The 20,768-nt window shown below is 46.4% G+C and overlaps 1 protein-coding gene across 6 annotated transcripts in view; it reads right to left on the bottom strand.

The window, feature by feature from the left end:
* The window catches only part of GTF2IRD1 (GTF2I repeat domain containing 1), a 1,038,761-nt gene that overhangs the window by 777,542 nt on the left and 240,451 nt on the right, over positions 1-20,768 (bottom strand). For all 6 annotated transcript variants that reach the window (XR_011274579.1, XM_069614744.1, XM_069614746.1 and 3 more), the window contains exon 2: positions 1,539-1,667. Coding sequence is in view for 5 of the 6 variants with exons in the window: in XM_069614744.1 (XP_069470845.1) it covers positions 1,539-1,661 (123 nt within the window). In the remaining variant the exon portion in view is untranslated. The remainder of the gene's footprint in view (positions 1-1,538; positions 1,668-20,768) is intronic.

Here is a 20,768-nt window from a genome sequence, read left to right as displayed (position 1 = left end):
GATACGCCATGTTACATGGGACACTATTTCCCAGTCCTGGTTCTAAATTTCACTATCAATTGCATTCAGGGAGATGTAGTCTAGGTTCACCACAACTGGATACCCAGGGCTAAACAATAACCAAAGTAAAAACAAAGCCCTGGACTAGACTATGGTTTTCCCACTGCCATGGAATCGTCAATTTTATGTCCACTGCCTCTTTCTGACAACATTAATCAAAATTTGGATGAATTGAGATAATACACAATACATATCATATTTACAAACAGCAGTACAGCAAGATAATATGCATGCACGATGACATCATCATGACGTAATCGATAATCAATATGGCGTCTGACCAAACGGCATACCTAAAATGGCTGGGATGCATCACATCCAGTTATTTGAGGTAAGATTCTAATTGTAAAAGAATTATACTTTTATATACTAAACAATGTAATAAGACCCATTTAAAGTAATCAACTCAGACTATTGCGAATATATAACTTAAACAATAATATTATTTATTTCCTTCTCTAACAGAATTGAAGATTAAAATCAGACTGAGAATATTCAAAAAATTGAACATGCAACATAATTCAAGGACAAAGGTATGTATGCAAGTCCACCCAACTTTATGGGTGTACATTGTTTTATACCATGATTATGCTGCTATTCTCTGAGGATTTATGAAACGGTTGATTATATTTTGTTTTAATCCTTGCGTTTTTTAAGATTGTGTTTGTGATGTTTTTCTTCTTTTAGCTTTTATAAACTTTTTAATCAAAATAAAGCAAAATTAAATGAAGATTGTTTTATCAATCAATATGTGTCAGATCACACAATAGTAACATTGTCGGCTTACCAAAAATATATCTGATCTGTTTACAGAATGTTCTAGTATGAAATCATACAGTACGGATTGGTCTATTGACTAATTATCTGCTATTCGAAGATATAGGGTAAGTAATGGGTACAACCCAAACGTAGTCCAGTTTGGACAATTTGTCTAATTTTTTTATTAAACAAAGGATACATTGATGCATTCTTACTACTGAATCATTTTTATTTGTTTTCTCTCCTTTCTCTCCCAACATCTGTCACCCCATTTCTCCCACTCTCTTGTTTACATTATATAAGATCTTATTTATTGCATGCCTTGAAAAAGACCTAGCTTTGAAACAGGTGTTGGCAAGCAATTTTTCAATAAGGGACAATGACAAGTCATAATCCAGGACTAATTATATCTTTTTGATATATTGGGATTCCTAAACAAACCATACACTTATTAGGACTTATTGATGAGATATCGCCTTACGGTATACGATCGCCCATCTCTCTTATCTAAAGTGGACATTGGTAGAATGTCTAGTATACACAGGCAGTAATTACATCCTAAAACTGAACCAATAATAATATAGACCTCTATCCTTAGGCACAGTAACTGAGAGGTTCTACCAAAACTACTGTACCTTATTCAATAGACTTACTTCTGGTTTACAATCACTGCAACCGTAATCTCCCCCTTGAGTGTGACTACACACCACGCCACTTACCATGGAATCTAAGGCGGATACGAGGCTTGTAATAATGTCATGTTTTCCAGGGAAGGCAGGCATCCATTGATCATGTCCGGTGTTGTTGGAGGCTCCATCAGAATGCGTCCCTGTTAATGCCATATTCCGCTAGAATAAAAACAGACGTCTGCATTGAATATTCATTTCAAGCAATTAACCTCTTCAAGGGAGTATTTCTCACGAAAAAAGAAAACAAGAAACCATGTATCAATACTTTTCAAACATAAATTATCCACAGGGTCCCCTGAGAAGATTCAAATCCGAGTTGGAACTAGAGCATGATGTGATACTTTGATCACTTTCCAGCAGAGCACCACGTAATAAGCAAATCTGCCTATTTTCCTTCCTAAAATCATGCCAATATTACCAAAAGAGAAACATGTGTTTATGCCATCGTTTATGCCACTTACACTGCCCAGGTGTTGTGTTCGGATCAGTGATATGAACAGCACCTTACACAAATAGGACTTAAGTTATAGTGCTGCGTGATGTGGAGACAACCTGCATGTATCTATGTAAGCATGCATATTTGAGGAAAGTGTTCTTTCATTTACTGGAATTGCTGGCTACAAAGTATGTTTGGATTCCCCAGACAAATGCCTATTTTCTTTTTAATTAAAACATATTTTTACTTACGTAAAATATAAGAGCCACCACTTTACTTCCACTTTCCAAAAATAGGGAGAAAGGTACTCTGAATTACAAATTCTTACCTTGAGCCCTACTTTCCAATATTCAGTGATAAGGGAAGCAACGGATTCGTTGCAGCTAGTTGCAAACACAGACACCCAACTGGAACTATCAACAAAAGGGTTGCCGTGTTTCTCTAATGAAATACTAGCGCACAGCACAGTTGTGTATAGCCAACATACCCCCTCTCCCCCTTGTGCAATGTCTCTTCATTGCCGAATTAGAGAATGAGTATTCATTGGGTACTGGGAACGCCTGCAATTGATAGGGACTACTTGCTGGACCAAGCAACCAAAAGTAAAGATAAAACCGCCCCCCTCCATCCTACACGTTAGGAAAGACCTGAAGACCTTGCTCTTCAAAGAATATCTCGTCAATTGCTGTTCACTCACTCAGCCCTATATCACTGCATCTATAGCACCCACCTGCCTCACTTACCCATCTCAGGTCCTCTTCTAGCCCTGCACCCTAGTAACCGCCTGGTAACTAGTAACTAGGTTGCCTATTGACCACCTGGATGGACGGACACATGGACACACACACGGACACACACACACACGGGGACACACACACACACACGGGGACTCTCTCTCTCTCTCTCTCTCTCTCTCTCTCTCGCCTACAGCAGGGATCATCGCTATGAGGGCATCTGGCACTTGAGAACATTTCCCGTGGCCCAGTGGGGTCCTCTACGCTCTGGGTGTCCTGGCTAGGCCGAGCAAGCTGTTGACATAATTTAGCACCTCTCTCGACACAACAGAAAACCTAAAGGCAGAATATCATACATAAGCATGGGAACAGTAGCACCCGAGATGGGTCCCAAAAAAGATAGTGCTAGAGAAAGCGAGAAACCGAACTGATGTGTGCAGAGGGGAAAGAAGAAAAGCAAGACAGGGCCAGGAAAAGGAAGAGATAGTAGAATGCCAGAGAAAGGAGAAAAGCAAATGAAATTGTGGAAGAAGAAATGTAGGTGGAAATGACCAAAGATAAATAAATCAAATAAATGGCGCGTGCAAAAGTAAACCACAAAGAAAATGGGAGGTGGGAATTAGAAGTAAAGAGGAGTTAAGAGAGTAATAAAATAAAGAAAGGAAATGTCACAGAAACAAAGTGATGGGTATGAAAAAGCAAAGAATAATAGCTTGTTTTCTACATATCACTTGCAGCATATTATTGCTGTCTGGCGACAATGTATAATAGCAGGGGTTACTCTTCTTTAATTAAATGGGACTCCGTTTCTCAGAAGGATGAATGGCTGTCTCCCTGCTGGTATTTAAAGTGGCTATCTGCAGCGTGAACAGAGATCTCAGCAACATGTGCTTTACTCACTGAGCTATCGGGTGGAAAAGAACGTGGCAATCCAAAAAGAACAGACCATAAAAGATCTCGAGAAAAGAGGAGGAGGAAGGAAGATGAGGGTGCCAGCACCCATGGAGACTGGTTATAGCGGTTGTTGGGTAACTGGAGAGTGGATGTAACTGTTGCTCAAGATATAGAAGGTTGTTGGGTCAATACCCCTCTAAGGGGAGGCTGATGGTGTGTGTTGCTGGGGCGGCAGATCATAACCGCATATGGGAGTGGGGAAGGGGGGCGTGTTGCGAAATGTTCTAATTCAGACATGCCAAGTAATGAGTATCCGCTACAGCTTTGACATTCTATGTAAATCTTACCCCAAATTCGACAAATTTTAATTGCCGAATGAGCTCCGAGATTAATGATTTTACGATCATTCTCTGAAAATGTGCTTGTGCAGAACTCCTACCACTGTGAAAATGTGCTGAAATCTGATCAAGATTTTGGTCGATGTTGCTCGTACAATGCACGGTTTATAGTCATTTGGTCGAAAACAAAAATGTCGAAAAAAAAATGTCGAAAAAAAAAGTCAAATTTCTTTTTCAATACGTTTTTTTTTCGAAATGGGTGGGTTCCCCCCAAACCCTCTTTTTTTCTTATTTTACCCCTTTTTTTTTTACTTACCGAACCCAAAAAATACATATAAATAAAAAAATAATACATTCAACATTTTTTTTTCGATATTTTTTTTTCGACATTTTTGTCATTCGACTTTTGTTTCGACATTTTGACTGACCACCCAATGCACTTTTGCATGAACTATTTGTCAAAGTGCTTTGAAGGGTGTGGCGAAGTCCAAAGTTTAGAGTTAGTAGATGAGACTGGGGAGACCATGGGAACCGAGTGGCACCACTCGCTACTTGATGTAGCGCTAGTGGAGGTTCAGTGAGGGTAACCCAGGCTACCTACTCCCTTTCTAACCAGTGGTTTTCACTCCGTCGTTCAGACCATTATCCATTATTTCATTGACCACAGCCACTAAAAGTCAACCAGCACTACAAACGCCTATCCCATTACCAAACTCTGATGGGATTGCAATGCCCTCTGAAAGAGCATACAACTGGAACTAATCAAAAGTGCACTGAAATGACATTACCAGGATTTGCATGTCATGTGCAACATATTCCAGAGAGGCAACCCAAGGTAGTAGCAGCACCCACAAGGGAGTGGAAGAATGTGGGGTTCCACAGCGTCAAGCCAACAAACCTTCAACAATTGTTTGAATTATGGAAGTCTACCATTTACTTCCCTGTGCCAACCTGTGAGCTTGCAAGAAGAACGCCCATGGGCAAGGAGGAGATATGGGACAGATGGCCAGTAGCCAAGGGAAAGAGGACCAGGATGCATTAAGGATTTGGAATCCAAGATGACGGACACCACCCTTGAAGGTTTGTTCCACGTAGCCTCCCGAGGAAGTGCTGCCCAGCCAGAAACAGCAGTGAAAGTGTGAAGGTGTGGACTTGCGAGATCTCGCAAGACTACGTGCGGTGATGCGCGGAGACGCGCTGGAGAAACGGAGAAGAAAGGGGAAGAGTGGACGTTCCCTGGCGCTCCTTCCTTGCCAGAGGTCTAAGCCTTGCTGGACAGTGCTGAACCCCCCCCCAGCACTGGTAACAGAGACTGAGCTGGGGCAAGCCACTTGCAGTGAAATAACTGCAAGTCAGCCTTGTCTGGACTTTATTTACCTACACTGGTTAAGATATGCTCCTATAATGTGCTTGCATAAAAAATCCCTTCATTACAACAAACATCTGGTGCAGTACTTCATTCCAGGCCACTACATAATTGGCTACGAGGATTCAGGACATACCGACACAACGCCGCAACCGTTCCGTAGATCCCCAGGGAGGCCTGTGATCCCTTGGCCACAATGGGAACTGCTGTTCAACACGTATCTGGAAGCTCTGGGAGTCACAGCCTATGCTGCGAGCAGGAAAAAGGCCATGCTACTACCTGCCATGGGAGTTGAGGGGCAAAGGATTTTTGTTGGCCTCAACCTGAGCTTGTAGCAGGGGATGATGACGGTGCCTTCAAAGAAGCTGTGCGCAGAATAGTAGAGAGGTTTTCTAGCAAGGAGAACACCGTGCTGCACCGGTTGAAATGCTACACGAGAAAGCAGAATGGTGCGGAGCCGGTTGATGACTACATCATCCACATGAGAGAAATGGTGTCATTGTACAATTTCGGCAACGATGCCGAGAATATGATCTGCGATATGCTAGTGGTGCACTCGAATTGTAGAAAAGTGCAGGACAAGCTCATCCTTGAGAGAGGACTAACGTTAGTCAAAGCTGTTCTGATCGCCAGGGCGGAAGAGGAGACTTTGAGCAGGCGGAAGAAAATGGCGGGAACTACGCTCGCTGCAGAAGTGAACATGGTGCATTGGAATAAGCAACATGACAGGCACAGGCGAGACTCTGTCGATGTCAAAGGGGGGGGAAAGAGGACAGAACCCCTGAAGTGTCACAGATGTACCAGCACACAGCATTTACTGAACGACAGAGAATGCCCCACGAGGAATAAAGAGTGCTTAAATTGCAGACAGTTTGGGCACATTGCCATAGCCTGCAAGTGGAAAGAAACAAAGATCACCTATATTGAAGGCGACGGATACGCGAGCGGTGATGAAGAAGGTGTCGGTGAAAGACCCACGGTCGTAACGGTGAGCAGTTCAAAGGGGAGAAGAGAGAAACCATACCGTGTCATAAGAATATATGGCAACAATGTATGATGGTGGACTCGGGCACCAATCTCACCATTTTTCCCAGTTAGACCTACAAAGACATGGTCGGCAGTCAAGAAGTAGAAGTCTGAAGAACCAAACATAGACCCAACAGTGTTCGGAGGGGTGTCAGTAGGCCTGCTGGGTTACATCAATGCAATAAATGAATTCAAGGGCAGACAGACGATAACCAGAGTTTAATTATCTGAGAAAGGTCTGGCGGTTTTGGGCTGGGATGACATGCACAATCTGAATATAAAGCTAGATCCCAGCACTGTTGATCAAGTAATATCAATCGCAACTGGAGGAGCGTCAGCACTGTAGGATCTGTTTCCAGTGCTGTTCTCGGAAAGCTTTTCAAAGGTAGATGGAATCTCTATTGCGAAATGTAGGAAACGTGTCATACTTACAGGATGACATCCTCATCTGTGCCGGTGACACTGAGACACACGATTAAATCCCTGAAGAAAGTATTGGAGAAACTTCAAGAAGCAGGAGTATGCCCCAGATATGAGAAGTGCGTCATAGGAGTAAAGGAAGTGAAATACCTTGGGTATAAAATTTCGATAGGCAGTGTCAGTCCCAAAAAGAATCTTCTGCAAGCCATAGTTGAGGTCCCTACACAAAAATCAAAAGATGAACTACGCTCTTTCCTTGGACTCGCAGAGTACTGATCTAAGTTCGTGGCACGGTTTTCCGAGAGACACAGATTACAACTGGTGTCTAGTACAAAAGGCAGTGTTTGATGAAGTCAAGAAAAGAATCATGAACGTGCAGTGTCTTAAGACATTCAACCCCCATTGGGACACCTACATAACCACTGATGCCAGTGCCTATGGATTAGGAGCCACGTTGACACAATAGAAAGGCGACATTGAACATGTGGTTGCATTTGCGTCTACGGCCCTCTCGAACACTGAAAAGAACTTCTCTATGGTGGAAAAGGAAATGCTTGTGCCTAGACGGTAGAGTATTTCAGGCTGTATGTGTGGGACACGAAGTTCCAATCGGTCACAGACAAAAACCGCTGATCCAAAGGTTAAGCCCAAGGGGCACGAAGACCTCTACTCTGTGCCTAACAATGATTTCGGCCAAGCTACAGGAGTACACGTGCGAAATAAAACACATAGCGGGGTGGAAGAACGCGCAAGCGGACTGCATGTCACGTCTCATGGAGCACACTAAACCAGCCTCCACTTTCCTTCAGGAGGAATGCGTAGTGGCATCAGTGAGTGACCTAAAAAGCTGGGAATTCCTAGAGATGAGTGAGAACCATTGGAGGGGGGATTTGCCAAAGATGCCACCCTGAGAAGAGTTGCTGAACGGATTTGAGATGGTTGGCCCAGTGAAGAAAGAGATTGAGGGGAAGAGCGGACGATCCCCAGCGTTCCTCCCTTGCCAGAGGCCTCCGCCTTGCTGGACAGGGCTAATCCCCCCCCCCTCATACCACCCTGCACTGGTAACAGAGACTGAGCTGGGGCAAGCCACTTGAAGTGAAGGAACTGCAAGTCAGCCTCGACTGGACTCTTTTCACATACACTGGTTAACATATGCTCCTATACTATGCCTGCATAATAAATCCGTTCCTCACAACCAACATCTGGTGCAGTACTTCATGCCAGGCCACTACAGAAAGGCTATCCACATTTTAAGACTATGGGCCTCATTACACGGATGGCGGTAGGGATTTAACGTTACCGGTAATGTATTACCGGTAACGTTAAATCCCCATGTGGATCACGACCCGGCACACCGCTATTAGCGGCACCGCTAATTACGGTGCCACTAATAGCGGGCAGGCCGTGTGCGCGCGACCCTCCATCCCGTTAATTACGCCATGCCGCTATTAGCACAGCATCACAAGGCCAGTGCACATGCTAATAGCGGCATGGTAAATCCCCCCAAACCCCTTACCGCCATGGTGCAAATACCGGCATCGCGGACCACCCGTTAAGGGAAATGAGCAGTGTTCCCACCTGCCACAGGTGGACCAAATCAGCACAGGTGAAGGCAATGGAGACTGTGGCAGCTCAAAAGGAGCACACCACACCCCTTCACACACCCCTCCCCACACCAAGATGGTTCCAATACTGGCAGCATTACATGGCCTGGAGGACCTCATTGCAGCGGAGATGCTACAACAACAGGCAGCACAAAGGAGATGCAGGAGGAGGAGGAGGAGGGAAAGACAGGCACAGCAAGCACCACAACGGCACCTAATCATACCACAGAGGCACCCACCAATACCCAGGATCAGAGCCAGTCCATTCAACCTGACCCCTGAGCAGATACACACCCTGTACCGTCTGGACAGGGCTACCATCACCAGCATCGTGGACATGATCCACGACGACATTGTGAGCCTCATAGACATCAGAACTGCCATCCCCCCGCTACTGAAGGTGGTGAGTGTGCTCCACTTCCTGGCCACAGGCACCTATCAGCATACAGTGGGACAGATGCATGGCATCTCACAACCAGTATTCTCACGCACGCTGAACCAGGTACTCAATGCACTCCTGAAGCATGCACCTGAACACATATCCATGCCACAGACTGCTCAGGAGATTGCAAACACAAAAGTTGGCTTCTATTCACTGGCAGGCATCCCAAGTTGCATCGGGGCCATCGACTGTACCCATGTGGAATTGGTGGTCCCACATCACAATGAAGTAGTGTACCGAAACAGGAAGCAATTCCACTCTATCAATGTCCAAATGGTATGTGACGCCAACAAGATAATCACACGTTGCTCTGCCAGATTCCCAGGATCAACACATGATTCCATGGTTCTGCGGAACTCAACTATCCCACGCTACATAGAGCGACACACCGGACAACGTTCGTGGCTACTTGGTGAGTAGCAGGGCAAGCACATGGCAACGTGATTTGGGGGGGGGGATACATACTCCAACTGGGTGTGAATGGGGGGGGAGAGATACATACTCCAACTGGGTGTGAATGGGGGGGGAGATACATACTCCAACTGGGTGTTGACTGGCGTCCGTAAGGAAAATGGACATACAGATGTACGCCAATGTCCTTCAGGGAAGGCCACGATGTACTTGAGAAGAACCCACATGCAATTCGAAGGTGCACAACATTGAGAACAATGCAGGTTGCAAAATATCACACATCCATCCACATTGCACATCATGCCACGCCACATATTACACAAATCAGCAACATGGCGTCAAGACAGTAATACAGAATCAGTGCAGCACAGCATCAATCCAACAACGCGCCTTTGAATGTATGCAAAGGGATCACCCCTAGACATAGCACTGAACCACACACCTATGGCACCACTGAAGTGATGCTTCACAGCATGGTAACATCGGTGTCAGGATGTCAGTACACTAGCAGTGTGGTACCTAATTTGGATGGGCCAGGGACACCTAAGACCTGGCCTCACCCAGGACATGTCAATTACTGTTGGAGGCATGAATGTGGCATTTCTACTTGCAGGGTCGACCTCCCCCTTGCACGTTGCTGTCACACAGACCATCTGCATGTATGCTGTCAATTCAGTACTTGAATCACAATGCAATGTCAATTTGTGTGATGTGAACAGGCCGATCTTGAGGTGAACAGTAACAGGACCCCGTTCATTCCCCCATACAGGTGATGCGGGCTATCCCCTGAAGACCTGGCTCCTCACACCTGTACGGAACCCACAGAACAGGCACGAGGAGGAATACAATCGTGCACATACCCGTACCCGCATCGTGATCGAGCAGACTTTTGGACTTTTGAAGTCACGTTTTAGGTGCATTAGCAGGTCTGGTGGTGCTCTCCTGTATGGACATGAGAAGGTGGGCAAGATCACCATGGCATGTGTCATGCTGCACAATATGTGTATCAGACGGAATGTGCCACTGCCCCCTGACGTTGAAATAGAAGCACCTGATGAGGATGATGATGGTGATGAGGACGGAGGTGAAGGGGATGCAGGTGTTGCAAGAGGGGATGGCCAGGAGGGACGTGCTGTGAGACAGCATCTGATCAACCAAATATTCTGAGGAACATGTTTCCGTACTGTCACATGGATATGGGGGGTAATGCACTGGTGTATGTTTTGAAGAACGCAATGGGCCCTGTCGCCAATAAAGTGCACACACACAATGAAGATGTCCAAGCCTGTGTTTTCATCAGAAAGCAGTGTATTGAGTGACATAAAGGTGTAGTAGTGCAAGCCCAAAAACATCCCACCACCCTCCCCCCCACAACAGACCCATAACACCCTTCCCACCAACCCCCACAACAGACCCATAACACCCTTCCCACCACCCCCCACAACAGACCCATAACACCCTTCCCACCACCCCCCACAACAGACCCATAACACCCTTCCCACCACCCCCCCACTACAGTCCCTCATGTGTCTGCCATGTATTCCCTGGACAATGAATACAGAGGAATCTCCATCAACCCCCTATTTTCCATTGTCCTTGAAAGGATCTTGAGGGTTGCCAGACGAGCGCCTGATGGTGCGCGATGAGCGCCGGAGGGGGCTAGTTTGTCTCGACCCAGAAGATGAGGACGGGGCAGACTGGCCTTGTTGGGAAAAGTGGCGGTCCATAGTGTCAGCCATGCGGACAAGGACCTCCCTGAGCCTCGCTATCTCATCGCATAGCCTGTCGGTGTTGGCGTCCATCCGCTCAGTGCAGTGCCTCGCCGCCTCGACAATGTTCTCTCTGAGATTGGCAGCCTCCTCAACATGCTGGCCGACCAGCACAGTCAGCTCGTTTTGGCGCTGCAGGATGGTGGTGAGTTGGGGGGCAGTGCTGGGTGACCGTGCACTGGATGCTGTGCCCTCCGATGCATCCACTGCAGCAGGTGATGGTAACATGGGGGACATGATTGCAGGGTTGGTGTCCTCAACAGTCCCATCAGACCCAGGGGTCTGGAATGGCACAGGCGCTGGGGTTCCAGGGGGGCTTGGGGTGTGCATCTCCATGTGCTGGCCTAGGGTGTCCTCCGGATCGGATAGGGGGGCAGTGGCGGCTGCCTCACCAGCGGAGCTAGCCGCAGCTGATGGTGGTCCCTCGGTGGTGCCAGTGGGTTCACCTCCGGTGGTGGGGCCGCAGTTGGTGGTGCAGCTACTACTGCCCTGGCAGTGGCACCATGACAATGTTTCCTACCCGTCAGGTGTGCCCTTCCCCCCTTGCCCCCCCTTGCCCCTGGATGTTGTTGGGGTATCCTCCGGCTCCTGTGCCCTTGGCCTCTTGCATGTAGCTTGTGCCTTTGATGCATCAGCGACATCCTCCCCATCTGTATGTGAGCCTGTGAGGGACGAGAAGGGGATATCATTGGTTGCGAGTCAATTTACTTAATGAAGATTACATGAATGATGCAGTTGTGGCCATTGGGACTCAGTGGTTGTGGATGCCAGTTCAGTGCCTCATCCATGCATGGGTGTGTTTGGGACTTGTCTCTGGTGATGTGTGCATGTGTGTGTGTTTGGGTCTGACATGGTGAGGGATGGATGCATGCGTGGATGTGTGTCCATGCATGAGAGGAGTCTGTGCTAACATATGGGGGTAACAGTACATTCACACCGCATCCTGTCATGTGTACACTCACCTCCATCTGAAGTGGTAGCCACGCCGATCTCCATGCTGCCCACTCCCTCAATGGATTCAACGGCAATCAGGTTTGCGCATGTCTCCTCCCATTCCTTCATCCGGATTGGTGAGCCATCACCACCGGCACTGGCAATGCGGCAGTTCTCAGCCAGGATGCCCCTCACCCGCAGCCTGAGGTCGTCCCACCTCTTCTTGCATTTGCGCACGGTGCGCGTGCTGGTGCCCACAGCACTGACTTTGAGAGCTACCTCCTCCCAGATGGCTTTTTTCTTCAGCAAGGTTGGCCGGCGCATGTCATTTGCAAAGACTACCTCCGCATGCTCTGCAAGGGTCTGTGTTAATATGACCAATTCCTCATTGGTATATTTTTCCTTGCGCTGCCCGTCACTGGTTTTCTTCAGAGCCTTGGGCATGATGCAGGTGTCCCAGATGAATTTGCACTGCTCCCAACTCAAAACAGGTCCAGGGTGCAGAGGATGGCAATGGATTGTGTTTTTAAAGATGGCCGCCGTGCTCTTTCCCGTTCCTGTGCGATGACGCTATTTCCGGTTCCGCAATTTAACAGTCACCGCTAATAGCGGTGATCGCTAATAGTGGTGACCGTTAATGGCGCGAGGGCGGAGGTGCTATCTGCACTTTCGCGGAAGGCGGTAAATTACTTTTTGGGGACTTTAGTGGCATGGCGCTATGCTCGTGTCCGCGTACTCGTAATGGTACGCCATTAGCGCCCTCTTGCGAGGGCGGACACGTTAATAGCGCCATGCCGCTAATTTGCAGTTTTTAGCGCACAACGTGTAATGAGGCCCTATGACTCAATCCCCGTAGACAGTGTCTGAAGCTATGAGGCTGATGTCCATTTCGGCTTTGGAGGCAGGTCCGTCCGTGCTGCTATTCAGGCAACCTGCTTTCAGTGCTGAGTGTAGGAGTGGGGAGATAGGAAAGCAGTAGAGTTACGGAGGAGGTGAAAGAACGGGAAGGAAAAGGAAGCCAGCAGGAGAAGGGAGGGTGGGTTACAAAGCAGACAGAGCAAGCAAAAAAGGGGAGGTGGGAAAGAAGCGTCGAAAGATCTGGAGAAGGAGGCAGTAAATGGAGGAGGGGAAAGTAGAAATGTTTGGGACAATCAGAAGGTGGGGGAGGACGTTAGGAGGGTGGAAGCAAGAGTGGATAAAGGTGAGGAACGGGAAAGGGATGAGCAGGAAGATGAAAATTGTCTGCAAAGAGACAGACTGCAGCAGAGGACGCAAAGTAACATGAAGAAGAGAAAACAGGAAAACTGAAGGGAGCAACTAGAAGTCTCAAAAAAGAAAGGGGCAGAAAGAGAAGTGTGGAAGGAAAGAGGAAAAACAGAAGAAGACGTGAAGCTCAGGCAGGAGGTGGAGAGGGCATGGGGAAAGAGAAGAAAATACCAAGAGGCAGAGGCATGGCCCAGGGTTATCCAGTGGAAGAGGCACCTGGCAACTTAGTGTCGGCAAAGGCTGTGGCACAGTCAAATGCCAGTATTCCAGGGTCAACACCAATAGCTGCCAGACCCAGCAGGATCTTGCAAAGCATGGCATTGTGTGAAACAATCCAGGCCACTCGCCAAGTGGAAGGGACCACTTAGAAACTCAACATCCTGGGCAAACCCTCAACAGAGCTAAGAAAGAAGATCAGGTGACACTTGAAACTATACAGGCTGTGAGTGACTCGCTTGACTGCCAGCAGGTGGTACCCAAGGGAAGTGACCGACTAAAGCAAGCTGGAATTGCTCTTGATTCCTTTGACTATTCCGCATTTAGTTATCCAGTCCATCCAGAGCATGCAGCCTTTGTGTGTTGAAAATTAAACTTTTGAGTACATAACTTTATACGTTTTGGATTGTCTATTGATCCCTTAGCCGTGCTAGGGGACCACTCCTAATCCCTTCTCTAAAGTGGTCTTGCAATCTTTGCATGCTTTACCAAATCTACATGTCCAGTTTGATTTCTAAGTAACCATTTGCCATTCTTTTTGAACAAACCTTAATGAGGCTCATGTAGGAATAATAGGGGAACCCTCCAAGCTCATCTATTACACATTTCTAAATCCTTTCATGATTTCCCAAAGTGAGTGTCTCAATACACTAGCACACATCTTGCTTACACATCAATCCCTAACATTTAAAAACAATCGATGCAATTGCTCCGAACCCCCACTTTCATTGAAAGTGAGGATTTCAGTTGTATTCCCTGGGCAGGGACTGGCAAAATAGCTTTTTTATTTTCTCTGGGCATATTTGGTGCAAACCTAGCTAGGGAGCAATGGCGTGCTGTACAATGTTAGTTGAAGATTACAACAAAAAGATGAAAGCCTGCCCCAGTGGAGTCATGCCCCAGCTGTGGGCCTGGAAGGTCCTGGCCCACAGTGGTGTTTTCATCCTGCGAGTTGGAGCTGAGGGTCTTAAGGTCTTTCCTGCATTGCAAGTGTTGGGGCTGCCCTAACTAAAACCGGACTAGTATTCCAGTATGCATGTGGTACAGCACAAACATGCTTGTTTCTTGATTTTTTTGTTTGTGTGCCAGTTTTATCACGATCCTTGCAATGGTCATACTCCCAGAGGTGGGCACGCCACTTAAAATGGTGAGTTTTGTGGAGAGCTAGTCGAGCATCCGGGAATCAGTTGCCTCCTATATGTGATAGAGGCAATCTTGAATAGTACCTGGCTGGAACAGGTAACCAGTTCAGTTACCTTAGGATGGGGGAAATGTGGTCACATTCCTTTCCTACATTTACGCATGAAGCTGCATGTTGAACAGCCGTTAGAGGTCCCCCTTAAGGAGAGAGATCATGTATCAGAGGCCAGACGGAGTCTGCACTGGCTTCCGGTAGCAGCAAGACTACAGTTCCGGCTACTACTGGTTACCCATGAATGTCGTATAGGACCCATGCCAGCTTATCAGAAAGACCTTCTTGTGGAGAGAAAAAAATCCCAGATCTTAGATCCAATAACACAAATCCGCTGAAGATACCTCTTTGCGATACCAGCAAAGCGTTAAAAAGGGCCTTCATAAAAGCAGCCCCCAGAGCTTGGAACTCTCTCCCACCTACTTAAGGGAAATCACATAGACAGAAATGTTCATGAAAAAACTAAAAACTCTGTTATTCAGCTAGATTTCTGTCTTTCTGGACATTCTTACTTAGCTGCAAAGATGGGCTAAATTCTTATCCTGTCTCGATTTTAGGTGTTTTTTCTGTGCGCCCATAAGCCTTCGGGTCCCAGGTTTGCGCGTTATAAATGTAAAGTAAAGTAAATGTGTGGCTGAGACACTGACGAGGAGGGTGTTCCCTCGGTTGAGGTGTGAGATCACTAGGAATTGGAGAATGGTTCTGAAGTCCTCTGGGAGAAGGAATGGTTTTATCATCTGGAGGAGTATTGACTGCTAGCCGGTGGTCTTGGTTTTTTGGTACTGTGTTGCTGAAAGGAGGGGTCTCTGTCCATGGTGAACCCAAGTGATTTGGTGGTTGGGGCAAGCTGAAGAACGAATCCATCAAGGTGCATGTCATTGAGCCACTCGTGAATGGTCCACTGTTTAACTGGATGGTCTAGAAACACGAATTCTGCATTTGTAGGACCGTGCTTCAGGCAGGCACTCGTCACTCAAGCTTTAGTAGAAGCAAGGCACTCCGTGAGGTTTGAGATATCTGGTGAACAACATATATCGAGGTGTAACTGTGTATCATCCACATACTTGTGAAGCAAGATGTTTGGGCCACAGAGAATTGACCGCAGCAGCTCCATATAGAGATTGAGGATCACTGGGAAGAGAATTGAGCCTTGTGGGACTCCACAGGTGACTGGATGGCTGTCCAACCTGGCGCATCTGGACTGCTTGGAATCTGTCTGAGAAGCAGGAGGTGTATCAATAGACTGTGTCTGTGACCCCCATTCATTTAGTGAGATCACCAATAAATGTGGCATGGTCAACCGTGTCAAACGTTGACCACAAAAGTGATGGGTGGAAGGTTTTGAACAAATCTGTACCACTGGCAATGCTCTGGGCAACCTTCCACACCACCGTTTTTTAGCCCGTCTGCGCCATTGCAAAAGGGATCCAGCCATATGGAAATCAGTCAGGTACTGCCACCAATGGTTGCAGCCCAGCCCAACCTGCTAGGCCAGGTCCCCCTCTGCACGGAAACACAAGCAACCCCAGACATGTTTCGGCCTTGTTGGGCCTCCTCAGTGAGGTGCAGCTTGGTTCCCTATGGCGCAGCGACGAAGGGACCCACATCTGGGCATACCCTCTCCCACATAGTGAGACAAACTGTGACCACAAAAGTGATGGGTGGAAGGTTTTGAACAAATCTGTACCACTGGCAACGCTCTTGGCAACCTTCCACACCACCGTTTTTTAGCCCGTCTGCGCCATTGCAAAAGGGGTCCAGCCATATGCAAATCAGTCAGGTACTGCCACCAATGGTAGCAGCCCAGCCCGAACTGCTAGTCCAGGTCCCCTCTGCACGGAAACACAAGCAACCCCAGACATTTCGGCCTTGTTGGGCCTCCTGTGAGGTGCAGCTTGGTTCCCTATGGCGCACCGTGTCAAACGTGGCAGAGAGGTCTAGCAGGACCAAGATGAGGAGGTCTCTTATCCAAGATATGGAAAGCAACAACTATGACCTGTGTGGTAGTAGTCTCCCTGCTGCATCCAAAACGGAATCCAGATTGGTTTCCATGGAGTGGCCAATAGTCAGATGTACCACCAAACTGTTTACACCCTCCTCCACCAAAAAACATTTGTGGGCAACACTGTTACAGAGCAGGTTATACTGTGGCAGTGACAACAGGAGAAAAGGGAAATGGAATTTTCAAGGTTTTATTCAACTAGTCCGCATTGTCGTCAGATGCCTCAGACTATAATACAGACTACATGCAGATAACACTGTTTCTTGCTGAATCATAGATGAGCAATCCCAAATTACTCAAAACAGATCCGTCCATGTATACTGAGCCACACGTATTTCTAGGTCAATCTATCAAACTGGTTCTTGATTTGCTGCTACTTAACAGCTTAGGCAAATCTCACAAGCTTTTTAGTCAGATTGCATGGGTCCTCAACATGCACTGGCCCTATGGTAGCTTCATCTCTGTGTCAATAATGTGGTGTTAACACCCTGTTCCAAGTTAACGGGCCGAGCAAAGCAGGGGCAGTTAATGAGGGCTCCGGCCCGTTCCCCACCCCCTCCCCGTTACAGCTCTTGGAACAGGGTGTTACAGCCATTAGCACCCCAGGTTACCAAAGCGGTAACGCGGGGTGCTAAAAAAATCTATTTTCATTCATTGAACAGGACGCTGTGCGAAACCTGGTCAATTAATGAAAATATGAATCCAAAATGGCGCCATGCTTATAGAAGGCGGGGCTCTGTACGGAGCCCCTCTTCAATGACCATGGCTGACGGAAAAGAGAAGCTGCTACCGCCCCCTGACGCAATCAGGTAAGTGGGGATAGGGAGGGAGGTTGGCATCTTTTTTTTTTTTTTAAAGATACGAGAGGGCAGGCAGAGGGAGGGGGAGAAGGGAAGATGGCGGCCCACGGAGGCAGCCTGCGGGTTCCGTGGAACGCAGGCTGAGATTATAGGTTTCAGCATGCAATCTGCAGAACTTGATTGGCTGCGAACAGGGGGCTAAGGTAATACCATTTTTTTCTTTAAAAGCCTTCACAACATTTCTGTGCTGCCATTCCTGCCTGGACTAGGCCACAGTTTCTAATTTGTATTTGTATTTGTTTTGCTGTCCTTCCAGGAATCAAAAGGAATGCTTTATCATTTGGCTTGTAATGCTAAGACTAAATTTGATCCAACAAGCAGTGCATGCCACAAGCTCATCTTTTAGTTTTGGCGATTAGCTGATGCTTTAGCTCCACCTATAAACCGAAACTATGCATTAGAGTACAAATAGGGAGAACTGGCATATGAGGAGGGACACAAAGCTAGTAGTTGTTACCTGGTTATTTGCCCACCCATTGTCTGCCCATGGCATGCTAATTGCTATGGCCGTTACCACCAAGTTCCGGCCCCCCTGTGCCCAAAACACCTCCTCATGAGAACTCTTTGAGCTCACTTTGATCAAGCCTTTGCATCAAACTTTGCACTCAAAGTGCCTGCCAGTGTTTTTTCAAAACAGTCGTCTGAGAGTTAATGGCTTAATTGGAGGTTTAAAGACTCAACTGGTTTGTTTGTTTGTTTTATTTGCTTGAATAGGGCACCATACCCGGTGGTATCTGGGAGCTTTTACTTGGTGTACAACAAGGTTACAAAATGACAAATGACATACAGTAATAGTTGCAATTATGATCAGGATATACACAATTTAGAGGAGGGTATATGCAAAGTTTGTAACAAAGCTTAGGACAATCTTGAGATATATATACAATTTAGAGAAAGATATATACAAAGTTGTTAACATAGCTCAGGACAGTCTTCAGAAGGCCACCTGGTGATAGAGATCTAGGCTATGGGCATGGTCAGTTCAAGCAACTTGGTCAAAAAATCACGATAGTATAATGTGGTGGTTAATTTGATTGAGAAAACAGCCAAGTTTGAACCTTATTCCGGAAGAAAAGGAACACTGAGTCTGTCCTTAAGGCAGGTGGTAGGTTATTCCAGGACTTGGCCACTTACACTGGGAAGCTGGCTCCTCCGGCTTTAATGAGTTTGAATTTAGGTATGTTGAGGCAATGGGCATAGTAGGCTCTGGTGGGCCTGGTGGAATCCTTTCTAGAGAATTTGTCAGTCAGATGCTTCGGGCCGAGTTTTTTAGGCATTTGTGAGTAATCATAAGTGTTCTGAAAGTGATCCTGTATATAGTGATCTAGAATATTTAGAGCTGTTGTGAAAGCATTGTTTGCAATACTTGAAGCTTGTGAAGTTTCTCTGGCTGGTGCCAAGATAGAGGGTATTACAATAGTCCAGTTTGGAAAGTATAAGGGCTCTCGCAAGGGTGATACAACTGCTAGTAGACAGGAATGGCCTACAGGCGTTTATTAGTTTAGATGTGCAGGCCGTTGAGGACGATGTGGCGTTGATTTGTCTATGGAGTGACAAGGCAGAATCCAGATAAAAGGCAAGGGTTTTGGCTTCCTTGTCTACTTTGATATTTCATCCATATTGAAAGATGAGTATTGAGGACCTAGCTTGTTAAGTCTTAATTTAAGAGCCAATAAGCAAAAGCTCGGTTTTATCAGACATAAACCATGCTTGGCCATCCATGCCTGGATTTTACTATAGTTTTTGTGTAGGAGTATTGAATCTGAGAGATAGACACCTGATAAAGTGATGAGTATTTGTGTATCATCTGCATAGTTTGCATATGATACGCCAAGGTCATCTAGGTGATCAAACAGGAGCTTTGTGAAAATGTTGTAGAGGGTGGGGGAGACACAGCCTTGTGGGACTCCACATGTGATTGGAGAAGGTTCAGCAGGTGCAGTAGGGGAGAATACCCTCATATATCTGTCAGAGAGGAAGGAATAAACCTAAGCTGCTGCTTTGGTGGAAAAAGAGGCAGCTGTGGTGAGGTGATTAGTTAAGATGTTATGGTCGACTAAGTCGAATGCTGCCGACAGTTTGAGTAGGAGGAGTAGAGCAAGCTTTCCATTGTCCATTGCCTCATCCATTTGGATTTTTAGATCCAGGGGGGCTGTCTCAGTCCTGTATCTAGGTCTGAAACCGGATTGTCGGAGGCCTAAAAGGTTGTTAGTCTAGAGATGGTTTTGAATCTGAATGTAGGCTGCTTTATCTAGTATTTTTTAGAAGAAAGGGCACTGTGGTAATCGGTGTGAAGTTGGTAGGAATATTTGGGTCGAGGTTAGGTTTTTTTATGAGGGGCATGACCCAAGTGTCTTTGAGATTTTTAGGAACGGTGCAAGAGGCAAATGAGGAATTTATAAAAGACGTGATGAAAGGGGCACATTCTTCAGCTCCTTCTTTTATGATTGACGCCAGACAGATGTCTCCTTGACTCCTAATGATGGATTCTACCTTTCGTAGTGACTGGAGTAAATTCAAAGACTTTGCTTTGATTGGTAGACGTCAGGTGCTGGGTGCTCTGATTGGGCTGTGTATTGTCTAGATCACTGGTTTTGGCCATGGCAGCATGGCAGGACCTTTTTGCTTCTATTTTTGATTGAAGTAGAGCGATTTTGTTCAGTAAGGCCTTCTGGATCTTAGCGCACCAAAGGCTATCTTTATTACACGAGTCTGGCGGGGAGACAGGAGATTCCATTTCATTAAGGATAATGAAAAGCTCTTTGGTACTAGATTTGGTGTCCAGTTAAAGTACCGAATTCAAAAGGATCGAATGCCAAAGGTGAGAGTCAATTTGACCTAAAACAAAAGGGTTGAATATTTATTTTTTAATATTTCTTTTTCTGGGTTTCCGTTTTGGAAAAAAAGTGTTTGTTCCTACAAAACAGGGGGTTTGGGGGTGAACCCCCCCCCCCCCAAAAAAAAAAAAAAGTGAAAAAAAATTTGACCCGTTAGTTTTCGGTCATTTTGATTCGACCCTTTGGTCATTCGATCCTTTGCATTCGAAACTTTGACCTAGAACCTAGATTTGGCATTATGGGTTCTGTTGTAGTTTTCGCTTTTAGTTTCTAGTATGGCAGTTTTGTAAGCAGTAGAAGCAATCATGAACTTTTTCTTATTCAGAATTGATGGATTTTTTTCCCATGATGCTTCTGCGTTTCTTTTAGTTTTACGTAGGGCCTTCAGCTCAGACGTGAACCATTTGTTAATATATGCCAAAGGTTTGGCTTTCCTTAGTTTAAGAGGGGCTAATTGGTTGAAGACGTTAAGTAGAATCTGATTGTAGGACCCTACCAGTTTGGAGGGGTCTGA

The sequence above is a fragment of the Ambystoma mexicanum genome, chromosome 9, assembly GCF_040938575.1.
Source record: "Ambystoma mexicanum isolate Mex_15411 chromosome 9, UKY_AmexF1_1, whole genome shotgun sequence".
Taxonomy (NCBI): domain Eukaryota; kingdom Metazoa; phylum Chordata; class Amphibia; order Caudata; family Ambystomatidae; genus Ambystoma; species Ambystoma mexicanum.
Note: the sequence above shows the minus strand (reverse complement) of the source record. Positions and strands in the feature narration are given on the sequence as shown.